We start from the raw sequence: 21,320 nt of genomic DNA on the forward strand, positions 1-21,320 counted from the left end.
AATATGATAAAATAAAATTTGATTGAAATTATTAAAAAAATTAAAATACAAATAAAGTATAAACTTATCATGAATCACAAATTTTATAAATATATTTTTATATAATTACAAGTTTTCAAATTTAAATATCTAAAATAGAACATTTTTATCATGCAAATTCTAAAAATTTCATTCTTAACAAAAATTAGAAACTTGTTTCTAGAATTAAAACTGAAAATGCTACAATTTTAAAGCAAAATAAAGTAAACATTCATTATTATTTAGTAAAAGCTTTATTATTAAGAAATCTTAAAAAATAAGATTTAAGTGTATTATAATTTAATTTTTTAAATATTAAAGAATAAAAAATTATAAATCATTTATTAAATTGAAAATAACAATAAATTATTAAAAATAATTATATTTAATATATATAATTTTCTATAATTGTCTTAAAAAAATTATGTAGTACAAAATAATTTACTATTTTTTTTAGCTAACTCTCTTTTAGATAAATAACTTATTTAATTTTTAAAATTAAAAAGTATGCGTCTTATCTTTATAAAGTTCATTTTTTTAAAACATGCTATACAACTATAGTTTAGCTAGGCAATTAAAAGTTTAGGATATTCTTCCAATTTATTATTATACTTCTAGAAAAGGTTTGAAAGCAAAATCGAAAACAAAAATCAATTTATAAAAAGAAAAAATACAATCTTTAATTGATGCAGGAGCATCTTGCATGGAAAATTATTGAAAAAAATAAATAAAAAAAATTTGGAAAAAAAAAAATTGAAAAAAAAAAAAAATCCGGAGGAGAGAGAAAGTGACGAAAATTAGAGGAGAAATAATAAAAAAATAAAAAGGGGAAAAAGGAGAAAAGAAAGATAAACAGGATTTCTATTTTCGAGGTGCATAGGTGGCATAATAGAAAAAAATAAAAAATAAATGGTTGTCATTCCATTTATCGAGGTGTGTGGGTAGAATTCTAGAAAGTTGTGGATATTGTAGAAGGTTATAGAAGTTGTAGAAGGTTGTGGAGGAATTCTAGAAGCTTGTGGATAAGTCATGCATTGGGTGGTAAATGCCTATTTAAGCAAGACATATGAGCATTTCTAAATCAAGCTCAAGAAGTAGCTCAAGAAGTGGTAGCTCAAGGAGAAGCTTGAGAAGAAGGTGAAAGCTCGAGGAGTAGAAGCTCGAGGAGAAGCTCGAGAAGGAGAAGCTTGAGAAGTGGAAGCTTGAGAAGTGGAAGCTTGAGAAGGAGAAGCTTGAGAAGTGGAAGCTCAAGAAGGTGAAGCTTGGAAAGCTTGGAAGGCTTCAAGGTGTGAAAGAGGAGGAGGAAGTGAAGAGTGAGTTTTCCTGAGTCTGTAGACAGAGCGCCGAATGTGAGGCAGTTTACAACAGGATTATGGTGGACTTGTGAGTGTGTAGACAGAGCGCTAAATGTGAGGCAATTTACACTTGGATCTTGGATAAGGTTAGAGAAGAGCTAGTGACTGCGGTTTAGAAACAAGGAGGTTGCTTGGTGGCTTGCGAGCACAAGTTGAGATCTTGGAGGTTTCTACCAGAGTGTGGATCTGGACTAGCTTGGGTTTGGATTGGATCTTGAGAGATCTTGCAGAAATGTTATTGTAATTGATACTGGATTTTCAAGTATAATAAAATTGCATTCTTGGTTATGAGTTGGTAAGGGTGGTGTGGCCCTTCGTAAGTGGTATCAGAGCGTACCTTCATCAAGTGGCATCAGAGCAAGAGATCCTGAGTGTACAAGCAGATCGCAGAAGTGTGAGGTAGTTTGTACCAGGACCTTGGTTGGGTGAAGTTTATCAGAGCAGGAGTTCTTGAGTGTACAAGTAGATCGCCGAAGTGTGAGGCAGTTTGTACCAGGACCTTGGTTGGGTGAAGTTTATTAGAGCAGGAGTTCCTGAGCATGTAGACAGATCGCCGAAGTTGAGGTAGTTTGCACCAGGACCTTGGAAGGACATGCAAATTGATCGATGGATGCGGAGATGGAAGACTAAACTTGTTGAGGCATGATCATAGAGAGCTTGTGGATTGCAAATCCGTGGTGCTAGACTTGTGATGTGGTTCCTGATTGTTCGTGCGAGGTGGCAGGTTGCAATCTGACTTGCAAACAATTTGAGGTTGTCACAAGGAGCGTAGGAAGGATTTGTTGCAAAGGGTTTATGAAGATCTTGGGAGATGGCTCCAAGAGGATTGGACCCTAGGATGATTGCAAAAATCCATGATATAGTGGAGAGAAATTTTTCTAAGATGATTTCTCGGTTGGATGCTAGATTGGCTGATCAAGCTAAGAAGGTCAAGGTGGAAGAGGTTGGTTTTGTTGATCAGTTTGTGAAGTCTGATGCAGAACCTGCAGAGCAACTAGAGGTTGTTACTGAAGATATTCCTAATGTTGTTGATGTTGGGATGGAGATTGGTTCTCGCGATACGTTGGTTGAGTCTGAAATGGAGATTGTGGAGCATTCGATCGTGGATGATCTAGTTGTTGGAGGTGAGTTATGTATTGCAGAGCATCTTGTTGTGAGCAATGAGGTTTCTGGTGTTGAGAGTTTGGCATGTGTTGATGGAGATCTACATGTGGCTGTTGATGTGGGGTTTGTTGCTATGGGTGTGAATTCACTAGTTGCTAATGTGGATGAGAGTTTTCTATTGAAGCATTATGTTCAGTTTGTTCCTGGGAATGAGCATGTTGATTGGATGGTTGAGATGTTGGTGTGGAGGATTTGCATGGTGGTTTTTTTGTCCCTATTGAGGTGGAAGCCTTTGGTGAAGATGAAGATGGTGGTAGATTTTTCTTTTTGGCATCAAAGTGTGGGACACACTTTTCTATCTACCGGGGGAGTCTGATGCAGGAGCATCTTGCATGGAAAATTATTGGAAAAAATAAATTAAAAAAATTGAAAAAAAAGAAATAAAAAAATCTGGAGGAGAGAGAAAGTGATGAAAATTAGAGGAGAAATAATAAAAAAATAAAAAGGGGAAAAAGGAGAAAAGAAAGAAAAAGAGGATTTCTATTTTCAAGGTGCATAGGTGGCATAATAGAAAAAATTAAAAAATAAATGGTTGTCATTCCATTTATCGAGGTGTGTGGGTAGAATTCTAGAAAGTTGTGGATATTGTAGAAGGTTATGGAAGTTGTAGAAGGTTGTGGAGGAATTCTAGAAGCTTGTGGATAAGTCATGCATTGGGTGGTAAATGCCTATTTAAGCAAGGCATATGAGCATTTCTAAATCAAGCTCAAGGAGTAGCTCAAGAAGTGGAAGCTCAAGGAGAAGCTCGAGAAGAAGGTGAAAGCTCGAGGAGAAGTTCGAGAAGGAGAAGCTTGAGAAGTGGAAGCTTGAGAAGGAGAAGCTTGAGAAGTGGAAGCTCAAGAAGGTGAAGCTTGGAAAGCTTGGAAGGCTTCAAGGTGTGAAAGAGAAGGAGGAAGTGAAGAGTGAGTTTTCCTAAGTCTGTGGACAGAGCGCCGAATGTGAGGCAGTTTATAGCAGGATTATGGTGGACTTGTGAGTGTGTAGACAGAGCGCCGAATGTGAGGCAGTTTACACTTGGATCTTGAATAAGGTTAGAGAACAGCTAGTGACTGCAGTTTAGAAACAAGGAGGTTGCTTGGTGGCTTGCGAGCACAAGTTGAGATCTTGGAGGTTTCTACCAGAGCGTGGATCTGGACTAGCTTGGGTTTGGATTGGATCTTGAGAGATCTTGCAGAAATGTTATTGTAATTGATATTGGATTATCAAGTATAATAAAATTGCTTTCTTGGTTATGAGTTGGTAAGGGTGGTGTGGCCCTTCATAAGTGGTATCAAAGCGTACCTTCATCATTAATGATGTTTACCATAACAAAATATAAATAACAAAGAAATTAACACATTGTTGTATTATTGTGGATAAGTAAGAGAAAATAACAAAATAGTCTAATTCTTAAAAATGAATCAACCACGACAAAACAAAAATATAATGAGAGATCTAAGATTTAAAAAAAAAACTCTTCGATGATATTATTTATAAATATATAATTCCATAAGAGATCTAAACCTCAACCTTGATGTACTCATCAATTTCAGAATAGAATGATTAAAATGCTAGAGAGCAACAATGCACATTTTGAAGAAAAAACTCATTCTGATAAAATTATTAAAAGTCTTTTGTACCTATAATCTCAAATCCATTTTTGTATAGTTGACTATCAAATTATATGTAAATTTACACACACACACACACACACACATACACAAAAATAATTTTAAAGAGATCTCTTTTATCTCAAACAAAATTGTACAATTAAAATAAATGAATCTATCAAGATAATCAATGGATATCTCTATTCATTTACAAATAAAAAAAAACATTTTCACTATGAATAAATTAAAAATTTGTCTTTAAAAATAAATAAATTTGGAAAATGAAGTTTGCAAGACAAGAAGGTAAAATGATAATGGGAAGAAATCACCAAAAAATAATGTTTTCAAAGGCAATAGTACAATTTATATGCAAGTTTAAAGAAAGTTCACATGCAAATCAAAAGACCATAAATTTAGGAATACAAATTAGTAATAGCCACAATGAAGTAAATTATAATAGTACTTTCTATTTAAAAAAATAAAAAAATTCACAATCAAAATATCTTTTTAGATTTGGCTAACAATTTAGTAAAAAATAATAAAATTCCAAGCAAAGCTCCCACATATAAGCCTATCGCCTTAATAAGAAAAATGATTTCATATAGAAATTTGATATTAGTTAATTTAATTCATAATTCCATTCAAACGATAAAGAAATATAACTATGCAAATAAAAAAATATTATTCAAAATATTTCACCATGTACATTAATTTATAACTATCATTTTATTTCAATATCTAACTTGCTATTTGATTGTTAGTAATTGGAATTTCTTTCTAATATTATTAATTAATAGATTTAAAAAATAAAATAATATAATGTAACCTTTAACAATATTATAAATACTTTCTACTTTTTTATGTTTCATATTTGTAAAAAAATCTTTCCCTTGCCTTTTTAACTATTAGTGTATAAAAAAACTTGAAATATATTTTAATTGTTGTTTTATCAATAATAGAAAGACACCTCACTTACAATTATATACCTTTTAAATTCATAATGAATATGAACTATAACAAGGAAACGAAGTGTCTAGTTCCTCTCGATAGAAGAAAATAATATGAATGTTATGCAGATGTATAAAATCTCAAAAATAATATGTTGCATTTTGTGTACAAATAATTAAAAGCCTTACAAAACAATAAGTCAATTTGTCAATAAATATATTTTTATAAATGATTTTAAATATAATATAAATGGAAACTTTATAGTTGTAAAAAATAATTGAATAATAAATTGTATTGATTGGACAAACAAATAAAGATAAATATATATTTTTATGAATTATTAGTTCTTTCAAATATAACATAGATGAAAACTTTATAGCTGCAAAAAGTAATTGAATAGTAAATTGTTTTGATTAGACAAACAAATAAAGGAAAAAGTTGCATTTCCTAGTGTTGAATTATTTTAAAATATAATAAATATGAAAACTTTATATTGGACAAACAAATTAAAAAGTAAAAGTGCATTTAATGCTTTTTTTTTTTTTTTCTATTGAACTAATTAGAAAACAAAATTCATATCAGTCGAATCAGGCATGGAATTTGATGGTCCAAATTTATTATATTCTTATTTCAACAAAGATTTGAATTAATATAAATATACAATCATCAAAATAGAAACAAACAAAAAATAGAAACATATATAAAATAAAATAATACATATTTATCATATATATATATATATATATATATATATATATATATATATATATATATATATATATATATATATATATATATATATATATATATATATATATATATATATAATAAAATCACATTTTTGTATATTATTAAATAAAATACTAAGTTGCCTATAACAAGTATTGATGGTTTACTAATGAATTTATTTGTCATATTGATGGTTCTTTAAAATTTTAACCTATCAATTTATACGGGCATACAATTTTTCAGCCTGTCATATACAGTTAAAAAGTGCAAAAATGGCCAATACAGCCATCAAATTCTAGGACTGAGTCAAATATGAAAAATTTCCTCCAATTTGACTTTTTTTCCAAATGGAAGTGTGTTTCTAGATGACTTCGTATTGTTGAGTTAGGTGGCTATCGCCTTCGTTCAATTGATTATGAGTAGGCAGGCCTGGAATTTGATGGTCCCCCTGCCTATCATATGATTTTTTAATGACGGCTAAATTTTTTTCTTGTCTTTCATTTTACATTTTAAGGAAAAAATTGATTGTCAAATTTTAAGTTAATTTAAAAAAATATTTTAAATTTAAATATTTTATAAATGAGAATAATAAATATTAATGAATAATGTGTGCAAAATTCTTAATGAATAACTTAAAATTAGTAATTAGTAATATATACAAAAATCTCAAATAAAAGAAGAAGTTTCTAAATTAGTAATATAAAAATATATAAAAATAAGTTTTTAAAATTCATTATATTCTTATTTCAACAAAGATTCTAAATTAATATAAATATACAATCATCAAAATAGAAACAAACAAAAAATAGAAACATATATAAAATAAAATAATACATATTTATCATGCATATATATATTATACATATTATAAAATTATATGTTTGTATATTATTAAATAAAATACTAAGTTGCTTATAACAAGTATTGACGGTTTACTAATAAATTTATTTGTCATATTGACGGTTCTCTAAAATTTTAGCCTATCAATTCATATGGTCATACAATTTTTCAGCCCGTCATATATGGTTAAAAAGTGCAAAAACGGCCAATACGGCCATCAAATTCCAAAACTGTGAGTAGGCAATGCATGTGTGTGGCATGTTTTCATTGGCAAACAAAAACAAAGAATTTATTGAACCTCAGATGGAGCAAGTGTGCTTTTGTGCTTTTAGTGATTGAAACTGCAGGGAACAATTCATAATCAGAAGAGGTGAAAAGCAAGGACTGGGTGAGAATATTCTAGAGCATTGATATATTACAGCACGTGACTTATAAATACTAAGAATGCTAGTTAGGGTTTTGAGAAGGGCTGTTGGAAGTTTGATTTTAAATGTATTAGTCCTTGTGAAAAGGGCACGAAAGCAACAGTAGTGGGTATGAAAGCTCTGAATTGATGATTGATGGAAAGGCAAATCAATACTCTCACTAAATAGAGCTCTAATATTATATCTAAGGTTTTAAATTTGATAATTAGAAAAGAAAGGCACTATAATATGGGTAAATGGATCTTTTAAATAGTGCCATATAGATAGTGGGAGAATACGGAAATTGATTCTCCTTTCTGATCCCTTTATTCCAGCTCTGAAACACCTAAGCAAAAGTAGTCACTTTTGCAGAGTGATGAAGTGATTGTGTTTCATGAGCTGATTCAGCTATTGTCTAGTGTCTACTCTCTAGTCAGTAAGTGTGTTATTTTGCTCTGCCAAAGAGAATGGGAAGAGCTCCTTGCTGTTCTAAAGTGGGACTTCATAGAGGTCCATGGACTGCCAGGGAGGATATGTTGCTGACTGATTTCATTGAAGCCAATGGAGGGCTCTCTTCAAGAAAGCAGGTAATATCACAATTTGATCTTATCAATTCGACTCTCTCATAAAATTTGATCTCTACAACTCCACTCTTCTACTACTTATGATGTTGAATTCTTATGGCAGGCCTTCTCAGGTGTGGGAAAAGTTGCAGGCTCAGGTGGATGAACTATCTTAGGCCCGATATCAAGCGTGGAAACATCACTCCCGAGGAAGAAGAACTTGTAATCCAGTTACATAGACTGTTCGGAAATCGGTAATTGGTGTTCTGTAAAACTGAACGGCTTAACATCACACACTAAGACTTGATTTTTAGACAAAATGCTCTACCATTGAACTATCAACCTATTGGTTCCTGTTGGGGATGGGGTTGATACATGGATTTCTTTCTTTGATGTTTGTAATACCACCATATTGATATCTTGTTATAACTGTGTGGGCAAGAATGCTGGTCATAAGTTGAATTTAGAACCTTTTGTATGTTAATTGAAGATCAATGATCCGTGGGATGAGATGTTCTAGTGCATCAAAACTGACTTATAATGTTTGTGATATCCTTTATCGGTACTCTTTCATATGAAAGTTTTCTGTGTGTCGATATCTTTTGCTATGTAAGTTTTAGTTTAGGAGCAGAGTCTGATATGTATACAATTAATATCAGTTGTAAGGATTATTTCATCTAAGTTGGTTTGTTTGTTTGTTTGTGTTACTGTTCAATTGGTAACAGGAACTGACTATTCTTACATATTTTGATGGCTTTAAATGTTCAGGTGGTCATTGATTGCTGGAAAACTGCCTGGTAGAACAGACAATGAAATCAAGAACTTTTGGAATACTCACCTTAGCAAGAAGCTGATGAAAAAAGGGATTGATCCCAAAACCCATCAACCTCGGCCTAGTAAGGAAGTGTCTACTGATCAGGTGAAGAATGATGAGAAATCTAAAAGGAGGAGGCTCATATTAGACAGTGATTCTAAGGAAGGCAAAATTAACAAGGGTCATGTCCAACCAATTCATCTGCGAAAGGCTAATAGATTCATAGCTTTTCGTCGTTCTACAAGCACCTCTGATTTGATTAAAAATGCATTAGAATCTCACTCAAGTGGCATCCTTCTCTCTCCCTCCATTGATTTAAACTCTCCATGCTCAATCTCAAGTTTAAACAGCACTCAAGATAACTCTGGCTACTCTTATCTCAGTCCAGTGGACAACCTTGACCCACAAAGCATTCTTCCAGTGAATGATTGCTTTTCGTGGCCATGCATTGATGATGATGAAAATTGGACTTTAGAAGAAGAAGAGAAAAGAATCAATCCCATTCCCAATCCATCTTCTTTACAACTTCATGATGATCAAAATGGCAAAGCTCTAACAAATTCAGATAGCTATGTTCACTCTGAGACCAAGAGGGAATTCGGGCAAATCAACAAAGGAGGAAGATCTTCCACCATTGTGCTAAAAGAGGTGTATGAAGAATATTTGGAGCTTTTAAAAGAGGAATCCACCCCTGCCAATGAGAAAGATTTGATTTCAGAGAGCAATGGAGATGATGATCTGCTGAAGAATGCAGCAGAAACTGCAATTTCATTACAGTAGATTAGAATATGAAATTTCTGTTCTTGGCCATTTATATTCACTTGACATTTCTGTTGTTCTTGGCCATTTATATTCACTTGACTTCTTTGTCGAGGAAATCTAGCAAGGTCTCTTCTCTTGATGCTGTTCTTATTAGTGAATTACAATGATTGAATTAGTTAGGGTGTATTTTATTTAGAGGTTTGGAAATAACCTCTGCCAGGGATCCTGCCATCCATGGTGTTATGATCGATCTCAATATATGTAAATTGTGTTTTCTATTTGAATAAGTTCAAAGGGAGCCGGCTACCCAGCAGACTAATCTCCTAGCCCGATGGCATTCACATAAAGTACCATCCATCTCATACATCCCCATCCGCACTCACATCTATTGTTTTTATGCCGCAGAAAACTGTGAGCTCTCAACTTAACCCTCACAAGTCTATCAGTCCAACTCATCCTCTCCCATCTGCTATAATTGGCAATTATTTTTTAGCGCCAATATTATGATAGCTCTTAATAATAAATAGAAACAGGTACTATTGAAATTTGTAGAGAAACTAAAATTTCATTTTGAGCATAAATTTTCAAACGGTGGATAGAGCTCTCCTACTTCAGTAAAAAATAAATTTGGCATTTAGATTGATTTATGTTAAATTTTATAAGTTTGAAGTATTTTTTTTATTTCATTGTGAAAGAATTAGATTTTATTAAAAAATATTATGATATGAATAATATATAAGCTCGACATTTTGAAGTTTTTTGAGGATTCTGAAATATTATTTGAGTCATTACGATTGATCATTTGGATCTACATTCTGGCTGAATAAAATATAAAATTATATCTAAATATGGAAGACTATTTTTTTTAATGGTTTAAATAAAATATATTAAATCTTAGAATTTTGGTTGATCGAGGTTATTCAAAGAAAGAAATCACATAACATACAAGATTGGTAAATTGCATCTACTCATTTTTTATTTGAGTATGTTCCACGCTCTTTACAATTTGATATTAAAAGATAAAAATTTATTGATTATAACAATATATTAATTACTAGTGTACCTAAAAATTTAATTCAAATTTTTTTGTAAAATAAGCCGAGAGGTATCTAATTTCAATAGTATTTTTGTATTCAAATGAATACAAAAATTTCATGAATAAACTATTGTATTTGTTTTTATATATACTTTGCCTTGAATAATGTACCATTCATGTTACACGTTTCCACCGGAGGGCACCTAGAAGGAAAGACTCTGAGGGCTTTGGATTGGGAGTACTGGTGGTGTTGGATTGGGAGTACTGGTTACAGAGTTTTCCTTTCTCTAATTTTCACTATTTTATTATATTTTAGTCTATTTCTATTTTATTTTTCTGACATGTAAATGAACGTCAATTTTTTTTCAAAATGCAAAATGTTTACATTGAAGATTGCTGCCATTGTAGAAAGCCTCTCGGCTTAATTATATATAGTTTGTGGCCCCGTCCACATTTGCCAATAAAAAAATAAAAATAATATATTAATTATTGAAAAATTAAAGATAATAAAATGAATTTTAATAATTCATTTAAAAAAAATTCTCTTATACATTTAAAACTAGGTTTGTTTTTAATATCATTCTATTACATTTTCAAAGAATTTAATAATATTAATTTCTGAATTTTTTTCTAATGTAAAATATATTAAAGATTATGAAAATTGGATATAATTTTATTTAAAAGTGTAAAATCATTCCATCTTCAATCTATATAAAATTATTAAATTTATATTTAAAAAAAAAAATAACATATCCTTTCAATTTAACAAGATTTTATCAAAAAACTAAAGATAATAAAATGAATTTTAGTAATTCATTTTCAAAAAAATTCTCTTATACTTTTAAAACTAATTTTTTAATATCATTCTATTGTATTTTTCAAGAATTTATTAATATGAATTTCTGATTTTTTTCTAAGGTAAAATATATTGGAATATGTTGTCGCAAAATTTGGTTAAGATCTCAATCCATTACAAATAAACTAAACTTGAATGAAAAAATTGTTAGCTAAGAAATATTTTGTATAAATGTATTCAATAATTCAATATGTACAACATGGCCCCATGAAGAAGAAAGTCCTTAATTTCGTGTGCACATTAATATTTTTTTTATGATGTATAGAATTAAAATGGAAGGTAGGAGATAGTTTAAAATTGAAATTTAAGAGAATATATCTATGCCATTTGAGGAGAATCCCACATGAATAACATTAGTCTTCTATCCATCATTAAAATAAAGTATAATGAATAAAAAGTTGTAGTTACTTAAAGAAAAAAATGTAAGATGGCAATTCAATAGAAAATAGCTAAAATAGTCCCAACTAAGACTATATAATTGTGAACTATTATATTAAGCACACAACTTTTATTAGTGTCAACATAATATAAATGTGTTAATAATATTTTAAAAGATATATTTTTATACAAATGTTAGAAGAATATCAACAAGTCCAATTAAGAGATCAAAATATAGAAAATTTAGAAAGAAAACTATCACCTTTAAATTAGATTACATAAAAATGAAACAAAGCTAAAATCAAGGTTTCACCTAAAAAAACATTGAACCTTTATATCTCTCCTTTTTATATTGTCGAGATATTTAATGATATTGTTATAATTATTATAATGTTAAATTAATTTTTAGTTACTTTATTTCTATCATTTTTCCAACATGGCATGGAATTAGATTCTGATATTATTTTTTATGTCAAAAGGAAGTGTTAACACTAAGGTAAAGAGAAGAAGTGCTTTCATAAAGTTCTCAATATGAATCTTGTATTCAACATGATTAGGAATAAAGAATATGAATCATTAAAGGTATTTAAACCTTCTTCTAATCGGGAAAATGCATAAGAAACCCTCCCAAATCTAATCATGTAGCCAAGAATCAATGTATTACTCGTATGATTTCCCGCATCAAGTTATCTCAAAGGGAAAATGAGAAGAAAGGTGATGCAGGAGCATCTTGCATTGGAAAATTATTGGGAAAAAAAAAAAAAAAAAAATTGAAAAAAAAAAAAGGCAAAAAAAAAAAAAAAAAAAAAAATTCTGGAGGAGAGAGAAAAGTGACGAAAATTAGAGGAGAAATAATAAAAAATAAAAAGGAGAAAATAAAGAAAGAGAGGATTTTTATTTTCGAGGTGCATAGGTGGCATAAATAGAAAAATAAAAAAAAATAGTTGTCATTACATTAATCGAGGTGTGTAGGTGGGGCACCGGCTACGGTGCAACATATTTGCACCGGCCGGGCCCCTCCTCCATCCTTTCTCCGACGACTCCAACCTGACTTTGCAGGCGCAGGTACAAACGAGCAGGCGCAAGTACAAAGGTCTCTTCCACTGCTCCGTATGTTGTCCGACGCCGCCCTCCGCCATCTCCTCCGCCATCCAGCTTGTCTAACAAGCAATAGGATATCCCGCCAGCTTTTTACAATTAATATCAACCAAACTCATAAATGACAAAACTTATGCAATTAATTTTTTTGTTTTAAATATATAGTAATATAGAAATAAAATAAATGTTGTTTATTTTATAGAAGTAATAAGTTTTTTAAAGAAAAATTAGTTGCTTGAAAGATAAGATTAAATCAATTGATTATTATATTAATTATATTATGAAATTCAATTAATAATTTAGTACATTAAAAAATAAAATAATATTTTTGCATAGTTATATTTAACATATTTAAGATTTCTAATTGATTTTGAAAAAAAAAAAATTTAAAAAATTGAAATGAAATAGTTTAAAATTAATAATTATAATAAATAAATAAATTAAATTTAACAATATTTTATTTCTTTTATAAATACAACATAAAAATACATATGTTTTCAAATTTGTTTATTTTTTAACATAGATGTTTATGTGTTGTCTCCATTGTCATGTACCATTAATAGTTCCTCATTTATTTATTAAACTTATTTAATGACAACAAACTAAGCAAGTATCAATTTGTGATATTCCTCTCAAGATTTAAGTGTGTGATTTTGAGTCAAACTCATTGACCCATGTTTCATGAGTAGTGATTCAACATGAATCCATCTCTCATGAGTATAAATGTAACACTTAGCACTCATTGGATCTAGGTGATGCTCACAAGGGTGAAGCACCAAGACTTTCTGAGAGGTCACCCATCCTAGTACTACTCCAGCTTGAGTGCGCTTAATTATGGAGTTTCATCCATGGAAATGATCTCCTACTTATCAAGTATCAATTTTTTGTACAAAATAATTCATAAGACAACCATGTTGAATATAATTTCTTAGATAGTTAACCTACTTAATCGTTTCATTTTATATATTCTATATCTTGTCATCTTATTTTCTTCTAAGTAAGAATGAGAAAAATTACATGATTCTTAACCACATAAAATGTTACAAAAAAATTGCTTAATTTGACCATGTTATTCATAACCATACACATATGTTATTTCAACATTTGTGTTATTGCAATACTAAAGTTGGATCAAACGTTACATGCTAACTTTAATCAAATAACACATGGAAAGTTCAAGACAACATAAATATATGAAGATGATGAACAACTATTTTACCAAAATATAACTCAAAGCATCATAATGCTTTCACTACGAGACAAAATCAAATCCCTTGTAAAAGCACAAAATCAAGGATGTAATATTTGGATGATAAAATAATACAATATGTTTTGAAAATATTTCATAGTGAAGCTCTTAGTCTTGACTTATATTGACCTCTCTTCTAATTGGAACCATTTTATCACTTCGATAAATTTACAAAAAAGTGTTGATCACCATCCTCCATATAAACATCATCAACACCTGCAAATATATTGTGTTAATAATAAAATTCATTTTCAAACTAAAGACACAATTGATTGAAGTTCATTTCGTATTTTCCTTACCATCTCTACTTTGCATTGTGTTCGTTCTTGCTATTGTTTGATTAAGATCAATAAAATATGGTTGCATGCTTTTTTGAATTTTTTGTTGATCATCTAATTCAAAAAAAGCATTAACATTTAATATATATCATCAATAAATTTAAAATATAGTTGTCAATTTAATACTCATAATTATGTTTATTTCATAACTTCATTACCATATCTAGCTTCTATTGCATCATTTTTTGTTGATGCCTGATTAGATTCAATGGAATCTAGTTGCATGTATTCTTGATTTTTCTGTTCATCATCTAATCCTGCAATAATATGAACATTTAGTATGTAAAATTTGGCAAAATAAATTTACAAACTAAAGACTCATAATTCATTGATTTATATAATGTCATTACCTTGACTCGTATCTATCACATCCATTGTTGTTAATGTTTGGTTAAGATCAATAGAGAAGGGAAATGCAAGTTGTTGAGCATCTTGTTGATCATCCAAATCTACATAAAAAACTTATATTTAACATTTTAACTTATATAAAATGTTCAAGTATAAAATTAATTTATGTACATAATCTAAACAATATTAAAATTACTATCTACCTACAATAACTTGTTCAAAGGTATGGATAGGGATAGTATTGATCATTGACGGTTGATCTCTAATAATTGTATCTTGTACATACAGAAGTGGTTAGAACTATGAACCAAATATTTTATTATAAAAGTAACAAAGACACTTAATAGCTAAAAGCTTACCATTTGGAAACTTCACTTCACCAATTGTTGTATGGTTTAGATCAATGGAGAAAGGTAATTGACGCTGTGGAATACTTTCTCGATCACCCAAACCTACAATGAAATATGATTAATACATGAAATGAAAATAAGAATTATTGCTATGTAATTATAAAAATACTTTTTCTTAAAAATACACTCACCTTGTTGCCTGATAATATCTCTTTCTTCTTGAATAGCTATATTTGAGCGATTTATGACCTTTTTCTTTTTCTTTTTCTTTTTGCATCCTATAGAGGGGAACTGGAAATTTTCATTCTCCTCAACTCTACTATTTAAGTTTCTAGAGAGGGATTTACGCTTTTTGTGAATGGAATGACTTTTTTTCATTTTACTTGGACTAAACCATGGTGCTATTCGTCTCATAGATATGTTATCTGAGCCAGGGATTGGTTTAAATTTGGAAGATGAAGCAAGAGATGCATGAATTTCTCTAAATTTGTCAACATATTGACTAATGATGTCTTTGTCATAATCACTAGTTGGTAAATTTTCGAGCAATGAATTTAAATAATCAACAGATTTTTGAAACTTATCATTGATAGTAGTAGATAAATTTCAACTATCTGCAATACAAATGTAATAACAAAGTCAGAATTACTGATAAATATTGAAATTTCATTAAAAATGATAGTTATGAAATTTACCAGTTTTGTCACCTTCACCAACGTTAACCTCAAGCACATCTTGATTTCCAGAAAGTATACAATCATCTACAATTGAAATATTACGTAATTAATGTTGAGAATTATAAAATCATTTAATATTTAACTATAGAGATCATATTGATCATTACCAATGACATTAATGTCATGACTCGATCTTCCTATGACTTCCTCATCATCAACGACCAATGGAGTAGAAGCTTCTGTAATTTTAAATGAGACTAATATAGTTAACATAGATTTTTTTTAATAAAATGTAAATAAATTAATGCTAAATTTTAAATGATACTTACCAACAACTTTATCATGTGTGTTTCTCTTTATAATATATAAGATCTTCAACACATGTTTGCATGTGTTTCCTCTTTTTGCCCATTCACAATCACACACATGCAAATTTGGTCCAAATTTCCTTACGAAATACCATTTTGCTGGAATAGTTTGACTTCTAACTTTATATGTGTTTGGTAGCTGGTCATCTTGATAGCAATCAGTATCTAGTATTAATTTTGATCTTTCTAATGCAGTTATGTAATATCTTTCCTTTTTGAAGTTGGTTAAAAATCCAGATTGTTGCAAATATCTTTTATTTTTATAGAATGGCTCTACCCTATGAAGAAGTGTATAGATCAGCCAATCCATTCTTCTTGTGCATTTCCTAGAACAATCACTTAGATGTTGACTCTTGATGTGGGAGTGATATGACTCTATCGAAGCATTAGTTTCTTGATTTGCATGAGGGAAGCTCCGAAAGCTTTTTGCCCACATCGCTAGAAAAACAAACATGACATCTTAGCATATAGAATAATTAATTTAAATTATATAAATTCATAATAAAATATAAAAGATAATCTTGATGGTTGTACCAATGCGACTCTCATCATGGCACCAATAATTCTGAAAGTAATTAATGAATTCCTTCTCTTCTTTGAATTCCTCTATGAACTTCATTATCAAATCAGTAATGGCATCTTCATTTTCATGCATTGCATACATTATCTCACCCAGTCTATCAAATATTCTTGTTCCAACATCTTTATTTTTAACAAATCTGGATTATATACAACAATATAGAGTTATGATGTTATGTATGTGATTTTTCATATATTCTAATAAAATATTAACTTACTTGTACACATTCTTCAGCCATGCCCTACGCACATGCCAGATGCATAACAACACTCGACACTTAAAGGATAATCTACAAGATAATTAATTATCAAAGTTCATAAGTAGTATTCTAAAAATAATAATTCTTAAATTGAAACTTGTTTATGCTAAAAATTGGAAAACATATATATGTATAAACTAAACATTAAAAATTTGCATTCTTCTAACTATAAACTAAGGTTGGAGAAAACCTTATTGCTTCAATCTCGGCGCTAGCATCATCTGTCATGAATGCGTTGACATGCCAATCTTCTCTATATTGTTTCCCTCTTTTATAAATCTCCATTAGCCATTCATTTATATCCTCAACTTTATTTCTTGAGGATATGGCCCATGCAACCGGTACACCAGCTTCTTGTTCATCAAATACAAGCAAAGTATAAAGTTGATACTACACATGAAAAAAGCAACAATATATTAATTTTTTAGACAAATAAAACTAATGGCTAAATTAAAATCCATAAAAAAAAATAAAAATTGTTCTACTCACACAGTATTTGTTTGTTGAGAATGTGGAGTCCATCGCAATAATTGAATCATGTGAATGTTTCACCATCATCTCTTGCATCCATGGTGTTTGAATGCCTATGATAAATGGAATATTTTCTTTATTTTTTGGTGTTTTATAAAAAAAGAAGTTATCTTTCTCCTCTATATGCCACAAACATACACTTTTTGCATCATCCTCATTTTTCTGTGAATGTAGGGAACACACTCTTTTCCATGCATTTAACACATCCTTTCTTAGCAAACAAGTATCCCTCTTATTCATCAACTTTGTTAGACTAGAATCTAGGTAATGTCGTTGACATATTGTGTCAATCCCTACGCCCATCAATAGTAAGGATTCAATATATGATTTACATTCAGTTGATAACCTTGGTGCAAAACTACTCCTTGGATCACCAGAAGGGTCATTTTTTCCATGACAAAATTCACCATTGGCATCTTGATGACTAAATTCATTATATATAATTATTGCAACATCTGGTCTACCATACATAACCCTAACATTAAAATGAGTTTGACAACCCCTTTTTTGAATAAAATTGTGACTTCTTTCCTTGCTTGTTGGTGCATTTCTTTTATCTAGTGGCCCAAAAGCACAATGATAACTGTTTAAACATGTGAAAAAATATAAGTTTATGGATATAAAAAAAAGTGACATGCTTAATCAATTTATTAAAGCAGACAAACCTTGAATACATCTTTGTGGCATGATTAGTAGGTTCTATCAAATTACTCTCCAAAATCCTTTTACGCACAAATGTTGTTTCAGTACTATCCAATAAACCTTCCTCTTTGACAAAGTGAGGGAGCCTCTCAAGAGGGATAGCAGCACACCAATCTATTTGTTGTTTATTATCATCTCCAATAGGTGTCCATTCAAGTTCACAACTTGAGAAATGATTTCCTTCATTTGGGATGTCTTGCACATCTAACTTGATAAGTGATTCCCACTTATTCTTTCTACCCATCCTGAAATTTTTTAATATTGTTAGTGACCCTTAATATTGTTAAAATACGTAAAAAAGTTTTTATAGTGGTACCATTAAATCTATATTATAATACATGAATTTTTTGAAGTACACAAAAGTAAACGTAATTTGAAAATTTAAAAAAAAACCCAAGATTCTAAATCAAACAAAAACTTTATGAAAACATAGGTATTCAATTCCATTTCTTACTTCAAGGAAGTACAAATTTATGAAAGTAGAATGAATGTAAAATTTATATACATCTTAAGTATCTTAGTAATTCTACATGGATGTAAATATACCAACATGTGTCAAAATGAAATAGTTAAAAAAAAATTGGAATAAACTTTGTATGTATTTTCATATGTCATGTTTTATTATGCTCTAATTATTTTCATTTGGCAACCCCTTTTTTGTATAAACTTTCATATCTTTTTAAGGACATGTAGAAACCAATATATTAATCAACATGATAAATTATATATATATATATGACATGCTTAATTATATGGAAAATGTTAAGCATACTTTGAATACATTATGGTACTATGGTTAGTAGGGTTTTCCAATTTGGGCTCTCTATGAGCTTTATGTAGAAATGTTGTCTTGATGTCATCCTGCAATATACCTTCTCCTTCGATAAAGTGAACAAGTCTCCCAAGAGGGATAGCAACACATAAGTCAAGCTCCTAGATATTTTCATTTCCGATAGGTATCCATTTAAGATCATTCATTGAAAAAAGATTTCTTTTTTTTGGAATGTCTTGGACATGTAATCGAATTAGTAATTCCCATTTCAATCCCCTACTCATTCTGTACAATATTTGGCTAATTAGTTCAAAGAGATCAATGCGCTCTTGAAAGAGAATGAAAGAAGGAAACAATGAATTTATCAAGGATAGGAGGCACACACCGTACACAACCTTCATTCATACCCAAAAAAGTCCTTAGTAATGGAGGCAAAGAACTAAGGCTTGTGAAAGGAGATCTTGATGCCAACATGGAGGCTTATATGAAGATTGATCCAAAAATAAGACAAAAACTCCCATTTATCCAGTTTCACAACTTAAAGAATGGATCAATGGGAAGTCAAACGAACCATTTTTTCAAAAAGGATCTATAGAATAGGATGTCTAGGTTGACACTAGCAACATTTGATGGTACAAAAAAAGATTCAGCACAAGCATGGATCCAAAAGTTAGAAATTAATATTAATATAGTTGGCATTGGTATATTTGGATATCAATATATATTAATATAGTTGAAATTGGTATACTCACAACATATTTGTTTGTTGAAAAAGTGGAATCCAGTGCTATAATAGACTTATGTGAATATCTCACCATCATCTCTCACATCTATGGTGTTTGAAAACCTATAATAAATGGAAAGTTTTCTCCACTATTGGGTGTTTTATAGTAGAAGAAGTTGTCTTTTTCCTCTACATGCCATAAACTTAAACTTTTGGCATCAATTTCATTGTTTTGTGATCGAAGGGAACACACCCTTTTCAATGTGTTCATTACATCTTTTCTTAACAGAAATGTGTCCCTCTTATTCATTAACTTCATAACCAAGATCCAAATAATGTTCTCACATATTGTGGAAACCCCACACCCATCAATAACAATGACTCAATATAAGATTTATATTCATTTGACAATCTCGGGGTAACCGTACTCCTTTGATCACTAGAAATGTGTTATGTATGTACATTAATTTAAGCTTATAATAATTTTGAATGAACTTGAGTACAACTAACATGGGATGTAATCTCAATGGGATAATTTTGAGATGACCAAGAAAGGCAAGAATAATGAGAAAAGGAAAGAATTGTATTGGCATCAATGACAAGACATCTCCAAATATGTGATAAAAATCTCTGAAGTACACATAATTTACACAATATTTTCTTCTCCAAGTATGTTATCTTTTCCAATTCATCTTCTCTGATTTTATCATCCATTAGGTGAGAGGATTTAGGTGATAATCTAGGAGGAGCAAGAAATGGAGAGCAGTATTGATTTCTTCCAAAAAAATCATTTGCTGAAGTAGTTCCATCAATATCTTCATGAGTTATGTGAGATCTCAATGTTTCAACCCCATGTTGCCTTAATAATCTATCAATCATCAACTCATCCATGCTTTTATCTTTGCTTCCAGTGAATAACATGTTGGTGCTCAAAATTGCAGCCCTGATTTTGAGCACTGTTGAGAAATTAAGCCCTATGAAAGCTTTTTGATACCTATGTACCTGACTGCCAGTCTGAAGCCTAAAAGGTGTTTAATGTTTCTAACACCCTATTTTCAACCTATCTAAGTGTTCTATGAAGTTAAATCATCATTCTGAGTCATTTGGCGAAGTCTTGCTTTTAGAAATTGTCAATCTTGCATTTTCACCTAAGTGTCAAACAGCGATAGGAGGTTGTGTTTGTGATTGAATATCTCACACCTAGAATTACATCATGATTCACCACTTTGGAAATATCTAGTGTCCATACCTGAGAGCCTATGTTTCAAATTTTGAGTCATTTCGAGTTCGTTTGACTAGGTTTTGAATCCCTCAAAGTTGGTAGTTTACTGTTTTCACACATTTGCAAAATATTCAAAATTCTGGGAAGCCATGTTTGACGTGTTGTAACTTTTGACCAGTTGACCCAAATGTTAAAATTCCTTTTGCGTTGCATTGTAGACGTTAGAGACCTGTCATGTTTCAAATTTAGCTCTTGACGAATCCGTTTGATCAGTTTTCAAATGCGATTCCAAACGGAATTTCTAAAGTTTTACTGGTGTCAGTATTTACAGATTGATTGGTGATGTCATATCTCCTGATCCGTGATAGGTGAGATCGAATGGTTGGTTTCCCTATGTTCTATACTGAAAATACTCCAGGTGTGTCAATTTTTATGTCTTGACGAATTCGTCTGCACACTTTTCCAAGCCAATTCCATTTGCAAAAATCACTTTCTATCATTGTTCCCAGTTTGCAAAATCCAAGTAGCCAACTTCAGATGCTCGCCAAATTTTCCTTGTGATCCATCATGAGCCCAAATCGTATAATCATATTCTCCTCATGACAATGTACTCATGCCCTAGATTCCAGATCCCCAAGTGCCCATA

The 21,320-nt window shown here is 30.4% G+C and overlaps 1 protein-coding gene and 1 pseudogene across 1 annotated transcript; one reads left to right on the forward strand and one right to left on the reverse strand.

The window, feature by feature from the left end:
* The first annotated feature begins 7,484 nt into the window (after positions 1–7,484).
* LOC149551036 (uncharacterized) lies at positions 7,485–9,204 on the forward strand (annotated as a pseudogene).
* Positions 9,205–13,828: 4,624 nt separating this feature from the next.
* LOC149551037 (uncharacterized) lies at positions 13,829–15,217 on the reverse strand. Its single transcript, XM_089790041.1, has 5 exons — positions 15,031–15,217; positions 14,849–14,941; positions 14,300–14,398; positions 14,103–14,195; positions 13,829–14,019 (listed from the first exon to the last, which is right to left on the reverse strand). Exons 1-5 carry the CDS (start codon positions 15,215–15,217, stop codon positions 13,958–13,960), a joined length of 534 nt encoding a protein of 177 aa, XP_089646167.1. The 3' UTR covers positions 13,829–13,957.
* Positions 15,218–21,320: the final 6,103 nt, after the last annotated feature.

The sequence above is a fragment of the Cupressus sempervirens genome, chromosome 6 (assembly GCF_028749045.1).
Source record: "Cupressus sempervirens isolate cs-2001-9-10 chromosome 6, ASM2874904v1, whole genome shotgun sequence".
Taxonomy (NCBI): Eukaryota; Viridiplantae; Streptophyta; class Pinopsida; order Cupressales; family Cupressaceae; genus Cupressus; species Cupressus sempervirens.